The 10,087-nt window shown below is 29.4% G+C and overlaps 1 protein-coding gene across 1 annotated transcript; it reads right to left on the reverse strand.

The window, feature by feature from the left end:
- Positions 1–14: 14 nt before the first annotated feature.
- On the reverse strand, positions 15–5,261 carry LOC110612411 (pumilio homolog 24). Its single transcript, XM_021753193.2, has 17 exons — positions 4,923–5,261; positions 4,624–4,677; positions 4,172–4,233; positions 3,957–4,038; positions 3,748–3,871; positions 3,536–3,619; positions 2,952–3,066; positions 2,669–2,819; positions 2,464–2,577; positions 2,268–2,339; positions 1,762–1,812; positions 1,616–1,666; positions 1,312–1,419; positions 1,041–1,196; positions 798–872; positions 420–658; positions 15–329 (listed from the first exon to the last, which is right to left on the reverse strand). Exons 1-17 carry the CDS (start codon positions 5,169–5,171, stop codon positions 194–196), a joined length of 1,923 nt encoding a protein of 640 aa, XP_021608885.1. The 5' UTR covers positions 5,172–5,261; the 3' UTR covers positions 15–193.
- Positions 5,262–10,087: the final 4,826 nt, after the last annotated feature.

The following is a 10,087-nucleotide window of genomic DNA, read 5'->3' on the forward strand; positions in this document are numbered from 1 at the left end:
TTTTTGCAGCTTACTGGAACTCAGCCCTAATTCTTTCGTTGCATTGAAAGAAAATTTCATTCTTGGCTGCGATGGGAAAATTATATATGTATAAAAAAAAAAAAAAAAGAAACAGTCTAGTTTCAAAACTGATCAACCAGATGCTATGCCTCTGTCTCTTCGAGGAAAAATCACTGCATCCTTAACAAGTAACTCACCCTTCTTTTCCTGGTTGCTTGTTCTCAGGTTTTTTGAGAATACCGCCATCTATCAATGGCTGAAGCTCTTTATTGGCTCGTTCTTTGATTTTGACATCCGAAGATTCCAAGAATGCATATATTACTTTTGAACTGCAGGATAAGAGCAAAGGGATTAACATCTGATAGAGGTTTAAGTATCATACACAGGATAAAGGAGCTTAACATCAGCTGTAAGCTAACCTGTGACCTTGGGCCCACAATCCACAGTTCCCTTTCAAAGCTTTTATCCATAAAGTAGTAGCAAAGGTAGGGCTATCTATGATTAATCTTCTAATGGTTCGACTGGAGTGGAAATTTTCTAAGACATGCTCCTCTTCAGATTTAGGCTCTGCCACAAGTGATGCTATGGCTTCATGCAAAGCATTCAACTTGTCATCCAACACTGGGTGGAGAATGCCACCAGCACCCCCAGTTGCAACCTGTATCCATCACCAACATAAACCAAAGTAATGATGCCATTACAGATTTTGACAGAGAAAAAAGACAACCTAATTTATTTTTCACAGTTCCCTAACATGGTACAACAAAATAACATCAGCAATAAGGGAATTGACTTACCTCATACAACACATGTTTGCCAAAATTTGATCTGAGCAACTCTCCTGCATTCTCAATACATACGTCAATGAGTTTCTGCAAGGCACAGCAACATAGGACTTAGACTACTTTCAAATATATGTGTAATTGAGTGTGCATGCCCACATGCATCTCTTTAATGAACATAGAAGAACAGTAAAAAAGAATTGAAATGAAAGCTGCCACATAAATAGAGAGAGAGAGGAGAGAGAGAATCAAAGAGACCTCAGCAAGGCCATTCTCAACCAGCAATTCTTTCCTTCTAAGATAAGGATCTTTTTTTCCACCGTCAATTAATTGAACATTCTCAGGACTTGCACTCTCCTTGGTCCCAACCACTGTAAGTTTCGTACTATTGTCCTCATCTCCAGATTCTCCATCCTTTAAACAATATGTATCAGACTTTACTTCCAGTTCACTCTAACAATTGTGGGAAATATAGCAAGTCTCGATAAATTGAAACTTATTTCTAGAGAAGAGAAATAACTCCCATTACCTTGGCATTGAGAGAGGGAATAGTTAAATTGAAAGCAGCCATTTCATCAGGACTGAAATAACGTGAACAATTTGGATGGAGAAGCTGCAGCAATGGGCGCCTTCCATTCTGAAATTCACATAAAACAAATAAGATATATCTGGAACGAGATCTCAATATACAAATGCAAGCTCAAAAGCAGAAAACAAAAATATATAATGTATGAGAGCCATTGAATTAAACTTGGCATATCTGCTCCATAATTTAGCTTTTCTGCAGTTGAATTTGTTAAGAACTTGACTTATAAGATGGAAAGAGCATAAACCTTATCCAAAGCAAGCTCCTTCAAAATTGGTTGAAGTTCACGTATGACAGTCTGAAACAAGGAGAATTTGATGAGAATCATAATCAGAAAGAAATATACAATGACATACCAAGAACAGCCATTGTAAGCATCATAAGAAGAATCACCTTTGTAACAAGCGTTGTGTCATCAACAGTTGAAACAATGTAGGCAAGTACCTGAATAAAGAAATAACTGATATATGTAAATGGTAAAGATAAAATAAAATAAAACATGATTTTGTTAATGTGCTAAAATGGAAGAACTTCAAGAGAATATCAGCTGGCAGAAAATTCAAGTTAACAAGTTTTTCTGCCAAGATAATAAGTTAAGGTTTATTGTCTAGAGCACCAGTTCAACATCCCCGATATTAGGGCTCAAAACGGAAGCAGGGCTTCTTTTACAACTATTTTGAACAATATGAAGATTTCTTATAGATTCCAGAAGCATTTCTACCAATCAATAAACTAGACTAGAATTTAGGAAGTAGGTCGTTAAAGTAGGTAAAAAAACTGAACTTCTCAATTTCAGAGACAATCAAGTATTTAAAATGAATGCATTCAAGAAGAAGCATAACCAACAGTTAAGCAAGGATGAGCCTACAGCAATTAGACAAGGAAAGAGGAATCATTACCGTGCTCCCATATTGATCATACGCTATCTTGCCCATATGGCCTTTCATTCCTTTCACAATCTTCTTTCTTTCCTACATATAAGGGGAAAAAGAATAGCAACTTACAACCAAAACCATTTTTGCATAAGGTTACATAAACAAACTATTAGCTTCTTTTTCTTTGCATATGATAAAGATCAGATCACTTGCAACTGACCTTAGCACTCCCATGTTTAATACAGAGCATACCAATCCTTGATCCATCTTTTGTATGGATCATTCGAACAAGAAGTGGACCTGATAATTGCTGAATTACTTCCGCTGCAGAGGACTATACAAAAATGTAAATTAGAAAGACGAGAAGTTGCAAACTAAGTGGATGTTCAAAAGAATCGAAGCGCATGTAAAAATGTCAAACTCACCTTATCAACAATGCTGAAGTACTCTATCAGTACCCTGTGTATGATAGAGTGGTCAACTATTCCTTTTTCAAGAATTGGTTGAACCACAGCAGTCATGTGTCGCAAGACTGAACCCTTTTGTAGGTTCAGCTTTGCAATCACATCAAGCAATCTGAAGTAAAATCATGCACAGGAAAAAGCTGCCATCAGCAAGAAAAACAGCAATAACATGGGATATAACAAAGCATTGCAAAAGGGCAACAACCTTTCTGGTTGTAATTGTTAGAAACAATTAATCAGTTACCTGCTCTCTTTCATTAAGGTAAGGTCCTTGAACAACTGAAGCTCAGTAGAATATAACTCCATAAGAAGCTCTTGTTTTTGAGTTGCATTTGCAAGTTGGTATGCATGCTCAATGACTGCAGGTGATTAAACATGCACACCAAAAAAGGCTTAACAGCAACACACGAGAAAATATATACTTGGAACAAAGACAAATGCATCACTTATACTACTGCTTCTACTATTGGAACACTTAAACATTAAAATGAAATCAACAATTTACCACTTTTGATACTTGAGCTCATAAGATTCAAGCTTATCCTCTAGTGGATCGCTCAATACTGCTGATTCTTAAGTTAAATACATGAAAAAACAAAAGCAAGTCCTTAAAACCAAACTTGCCAGCATCACATAAGATGCTAGAAGCCTAGAACCAAGCACAAACTAAACTTTAGGAAGACTAGAATCCATCAAAGTTAAGCGCAAATGAGCAGATATAAGACTTTATCAGAACATTATATGTATCAAGTACTTTTGAGAAAAAAATAGAAAATAAGTAAATAAATAAAAAAGAAAAGGAGATAAACTTTATTATCGCAAACTTACCAACAGATCCAACCATGTGTCGAAGAAGAGAAGCAACATGCCCATGGAGATTCAAGATAAACTCTGACAGCTGTTTTTTAGAAGCTGCAAGCAGTAAAGTAGTATACTGAGATGACAATAATAATAAGGTTTACTTACATGACCTAGAAGAAGGTATTTGGAACCGGTCTTTCTTCCGGTTCCTCTCTTTGTTATTTTAACCCAGAACTTACCATTATCTAACATCTTATTTACTAGATGAACTGCGTATGTGTTGCATGCGAAGTTAAGAAAATGCGGCTTAAGCTCCTCAAATACAGAATCTCTTTCAGTTTGTGAGCAATACTTAACGCAGGTCTGATACAACAGAAACAGAGTTGAAGGTTAATGCTACAAAATAATTTAAGACAAAAGACAAGGAAAGGAAAAGGCTAAAAATCACCTGCAAAACACGCGAAGAAACATGGGAACTAGCAATTTCTGGAATCTTGCCCTTCATCTTTTGTAAAGCTTCACTAATTAACCTGAAGATAATTTGCAAATATAGAACTAGATGAGAGTGAGGCAAGGGATTGGAAAAAGAGGTGGGGGGAGGTAGAGCCTTCAAAAAGAAATTGTAAAAATAGAATCATATTTAAAACTTCAAGCCTTACGTACTTAGATCTTTCTTCTTTGGCAATATTTCGCTGCCTCATCTTCTCCCAGAGAGAAGCAAGTTCCTACTTGGAAACAGTGCAAATTAGGAAAATGCTTCAACCAACCATTAACATGAAAACACTTTTTGGCTAAGGTATTGAATATTTATATAAACAACTATTGAAGCCACTGTACTACAGCCCCCAAACCAAATCTCTTTTATGATCAAAGGGCAGGCAAAGCTCCAACTTCCATTTAGACAAATGTCCAGTTTCTCCCCTAGTACATATTGCATTGAGAATGTGAGTATGAGAGTGGAAAGGGTACAAACAATAAGGAGAAAAGACCAATGCCCGAGTCATGCACAAAACCTTTCAGACTACATGGGGTCAATTTCACAATGAATTATTCATTTCCCAGTCCCTCCAGCCAAAAAGAAAATTAAAATAACAAAAGGAAAAAAGAACGCATACTTGCTCCAGAGTGTAATGCCGCTTCCTTTTCTTCTTCCTAGCCTCTGCTAATTCCTACCATTAAAAATGAGATTCTATCAGTGAAAAAAAAATTGTAAAAACCACATTAGTAGTCAGTATTCATTTCCAATCCACTTTTAATTACAGTAAATACACAACACAAGGAGGGAAAAAATAATTAAAGTTGAACAAACAGCGATTAAAATACTGTAAAATACCTTTGAAACATAAACAAGAGAAAAATAAGCAATGCCCACCAACTAATAATCCATAAATAAAAACAATTAACCAAAATATACCTTGGCATGAAGTCGTCGCTCTCTCTTTGTTTGGGGCTCATGCTTCTCTTTACCGGATTCTGATTTTATCAACTTGCTCGGATTATGTGCTTTCTTCGAGGGCTTGAAAGGTTTCTTCAATCTCTCCGTCTGGGTATCGGAGCTTACAAGCTTCGGTTTTTTGGACGCTGAACTATCTGTTCGATTCTTGACATCTGGGTTTTGCTTTCTCTTCTTCAATTTGTTGCCATCGTGTTTCTTCGCCGCCATTGGAGCTAAGGTCGAGCTGCTTGTCTTGTTTTCAGTTGTTACTTCTAGGGGGGGTTTTTTGAGGGTTTTAGTTTGTGGTCTGGCCCTTGTGGAGGATAGGAACTATGAGAAACAGCAACGGCAAATTTTGGGCCGGGTCCTCATCCGGGATCCGCAGGACAAGTTCTATTGGGCGTGATTAGGCTTGGACTAATTTTTGTCCGAACCTAGCAAGACGCTCACAATTCTTTAAGACGACAACCATCATTACTCAATTAAAATCAATTATCTGTAATTAGCCAAAGTGTCCTATAAATATATAGTTACTCCTTATGTGTTATAATTTTTATATTTTTTTATATATATTAAAAATATAATTTTCTTTTTAATTTTTTCATTATATTTATTTTAAAAATATTATATTTTATTAAATTTTATAATTTTTATTTATTTTATTTTTAAAAAATATTAATAAAAATATTTTTTAATTTTTTAATTATACTCGTTTTAAAGATATTAAATTTTATTTTAAAAAATATTTGAAATAATTATTTAAAAATAAAATAAAATAAAATTATAATAATTAATTTATATATTATTATAATATAAAAAAATAAATAATAATTTTGATAAAAATTACGAAAAAGAAAAAGTATAATTTTTTATTTATTATAAAACATATATAATTTTTAATTATAAAAAATTACTAATAAAATGAGAATTTATTTATTAATCTAATTTAGTGTGCATTAAATTAAAATTCATTATTTTAATAGTAAATTAATAACATAAATGATAATATCTTGTAATTAAAACATAACCTTATATGAGAATAAGGTTAAGGGATGCATGTAGAAAAATATTAAATAAAAACTATTGCTTTAATTATATAAACTTTTCAAACTAACGGCTTCTAATTCTAACGGTATTTTTTTTTTTTTTTTTAAATACAGTTTCGGCCAAAAAAACCCAACATCAAATAAGCTTTTTAAGTTAATGTGAGCCACTGGCAAGAGAGGCACCGGTATGGTAAATTTATGAATTCCGGGAAGATAAATTTTAATCGGATAAATGAAATTTATATGTTAGTGAAAAGAACATCTGTGGGGTTACCTGTAATCCAAGAAAAATGACAAAGCTGTACCTCTAGTGAAACCCACCTGAACTCAGAGTTCAGAAATGGTTTCCATTAATTCTGTATTCAAAACTTTAACTACGTCATTGAATATCCTGTAATTAATTTAAGTAATTAAGCTGTAAATTAATTATGGCCTTCTTAATTAGAGTGACAGTGAATCACAATAGCTTGGTTCTTAACTCAGACTCAAACCCTGTCCATAGAGATGGCAACAGATTGGATATTTTCGGGTATTCGATCTGACCGAACCCTAATAGAATGGATTTGAGTAGGATTCGGATTTTATGTACCGGGTACTCACTATCCGAACCCGTTTATATAAATAATTAATTTAATATAAAAAATATATTTTATAATAATATTTATAAATTTTTTTATATATTTATATTTAAAAATTTAAATTTAAATATTTTTTTAGAAATATTAAATTTTTTAAATGAAAATTATTAATGAAAAATATCTTTTATATAAATTATTAATTAAAATATATAAGATTAAACGGGTTCGAATTTTATTCGGATAATAATAATCGGGTTTAAAACGGATTCGGATAGTTTAAATTAATTTTTAATCGAATTCGGAACGAGTTCGAATATTACTAATATAAATCGAATTCGAATTCGGGGAGTTTAATTTTCGCGGGTACCCGACCCATGTACATCCCTACCTGTCCATGACCCATGTTAGACGGATTCGATGAGTCTAAAACACCACAATGTTGCCGTGAATCCAGGGATGGATCTACATAGGGGCAAGGGCAAGGGACATGCCCCTGACTTTTTTAAAATTATTTAAGTATATTTAGATAAATTTTTTAAATTTTAAATAGATAAAAAATTATTATTAAATTTTTAAAATTTTAAAAATTTTGTTAATTTGTCCATATTTAAAAATTACATTATTAAAATATCTTTATATTTTATAAAATCAAATTCTTTATCCTTTTATAAAAAAAATTAATTAACCTACTTTAAACACTTATATTATTTACTTCATATAATTTTAACTACTGATTATTTATTATATATAAATTTAAATATATATATTATTTAATCTTACTAAATAAGCGAATAATAATTATTTTAAGAAATTATTTAATAATTTAATTTTATAAAATATAAAAATCTTTTATTTAAGTGATTTTAATATAAAAATAAATTAATGAATTTTTTAAAATAATTTGAAAATAATTCTCTTATAAATTAAATCACACCCCAAATACTATTTTTATATTAACAATTATATATTATCTTTTTTTTCCAATCCAGAAAATTCACTTCTAATATAAGGTTTCAACTTCAAGTGTATTAATTCTTTTTTCAAACTATTTATTTTATAAATGTTTATTTATTATTTAATTTATTTTTATGTACTTATTTTGTTATTATAAAAGGATAGTTATTTTTATTTATTTATATTTATATAATTAAAATTATATATTAAATTTTTACTTTATGAAAATAAATTTTAAATTAAAAAAAGAGTATTACAAGTAATGGTTAAATTATTTAATAAGTTTAATAGATTATGAGTTAGATTATTTAAAAACAACTTAAATATAAATAAAAACAAATATAAACAGTATTTATATGGATAATAAGTTAAGTTATTTAAAAATTTTTATGTTAATAAATTGATTTAACTCGTAATATTTTATTTCTGTGAATTTTTTTTTAGTTTTTATTTTTAATATATACATGCATAAAAATTTGTTTGAAATGAATAAAATTAAATATTATACTAACAAAATAAAATTGAGTCCTAATTTAAATTTTTAGATTTGTTACTGCATAATAAACCTATTTTGGTGGGTAATAAAATTATAAATATTAAGAAAGAAAAAAAAGAAACAAAGCATTGGATGCTGCTGTCTAATTAGGTTGGTGCTTTTCATTGGAAGTAGACCTAACAATTACATCACGGCCATGCAACATTGGATGCTTGGAGGCTGTCTTGAACAGTTTCAATAATTAACAGCTTTAGTCGCATGAAACGAAAAGGGGAAAAAATTAATGTATTAATATATGCATTGTGATTAGTTGGTAATTGGTGCAGTTGAAACCATGAATAATTGCAGTAAAGTCATAACATTTGATCTGATTTAACTTGATGCTCACTCATCAGCTTTAATTAGCTGATAATTTTTCATTTATCATTGATTTTGGATGATAACGTTTCTAATATATTCTAAAAACTAGTTGGAGGAGAGTAGTGTCAGCTTATAATGAGCACGTTAAAATGTGAAATTAAATTTGTTAATATCTAACTCATAAAAAGAAATGTCTAAATATTTTATAAGAGTATATTATTCTTATCCCAATTCAATGTTACTGGGAAATAAATAATTAACTTTATTTTGTATAAAAACATTTTGAATGTATAATTTAAAATATCCAATTTAAAGTATTCAAAATATTTTTTATTTGACATTACATTTAACTTATATTTCTTTATACTAATTTAAATATTAAAATGTCAAAATGTTTATTCATACGACACCACCCATTTTATTTTTTTGTTTTATAAATTATTAACTCATAAAAAACGTAATTTTTATGACATCAATAAAAATTAATTTTTTATAATTTATTATCTCAATTATAAAATATCAATCAAAATATTAAACATTACTTTGGAAATCAATGTCAAATAGTCTTAATAATAAATATTTTAATTTTATCTCAATTTTTTTTAAGATATACGTATCTTATTGACATAAACCCTCTACAAATTAGAAAATAAATATTAAATTCCTATTAAGTAAATGTAGATGATTTTAATTAATTTATAGTCAGAGCTAACAGTGAATTCTTTATTGTGTAGATAGTATTTTTTATGTGTTTTTTATAGCAATGCTTTTGGTGGAGATAGTTAATTTGATTGGTTTTGCAAATGGATCTTCATCAATAGATATGCTATGAGTCTCCTTCACTATAATGCTCCATATTTTTTGATATCTATACTCCCTTTGCCTATAGTGCTTTAGTAGGTGACCAAATCTGCTATGAATATGTTAAGAGTGTCCTTTTATCATTGTTGCTGAAAATATGAGAGATCTTCAACATTTGTTGCTTGATCCTTCAAGTACAAAGACGACAACAAGTGTTTCTCTTCAGTTCTACCTTAGCCATGGCAAGGGATAGCTTTGCTTCTTTTTTTTTTGTTCATTTTCTTCTACTTTAGTGACTTCATCTCTTTATTCCAACGACCTCTTAATCTTTTTGTAGTAACTGATTATTTTATGAGCAAATTTAGAAATTTTCTTCTTTTATAAAATTTTATTTATTGGGTTTAGATTTATTGTCCACAAACATTGGATTATATATTTGTTTTGCTTGTAATTTTACTTATCTATGAAGTTATATACTTATTGTATTTGGACCTAAAACCTTGATCAACATATCCCTTTTAACTTGAAAAAGAAAAAAAACTATTGAATTCTCTTGCTGAGACTTAAGGAGTATTACAAAATTAAAATAATAGGTATTTAGAATCCTTAAAAGGTAAGGAGGTGCAAGCTCGTCGGATATTTTTTGGTATTGAATCCGATAAAAATTTAATAGGATATAATTGAGTAATTATAATTAGATTTAAAACGTTTTCAAATTTGAAAAATTAAATAATATTCATAATGGGTTTGAATTTTATTTATAAATTACCCAATTCATTTATATAAATAATTAATTTAATATAAAATATATATTTTATAATAATATTTATAAGATTTTTTTTATATATTTTTATTTAAAAATTTAAATTTAAATTTTTAAATAAAACTATTAATAAAAAATATTTTTAT

This window comes from Manihot esculenta, chromosome 3, assembly GCF_001659605.2.
Source record: "Manihot esculenta cultivar AM560-2 chromosome 3, M.esculenta_v8, whole genome shotgun sequence".
NCBI classification, from domain to species: domain Eukaryota; kingdom Viridiplantae; phylum Streptophyta; class Magnoliopsida; order Malpighiales; family Euphorbiaceae; genus Manihot; species Manihot esculenta.

Bases quoted from the DNA above. Each gene is read 5' to 3' on its own strand.
- LOC110612411 (XM_021753193.2), bottom strand. From the start codon at position 5,171: ATGGCGGCGAAGAAACACGATGGCAACAAATTGAAGAAGAGAAAGCAA. The intron at 4,678-4,922 runs GTATATTTTGGT...TTTTAATGGTAG, and splicing joins AGCGACGACTTCATGCCAAG to GAATTAGCAGAGGCTAGGAA. The intron at 3,067-3,535 runs GTAAGTTTGCGA...AATCACCTGCAG, and splicing joins ACACATGGTTGGATCTGTTG to TCATTGAGCATGCATACCAA.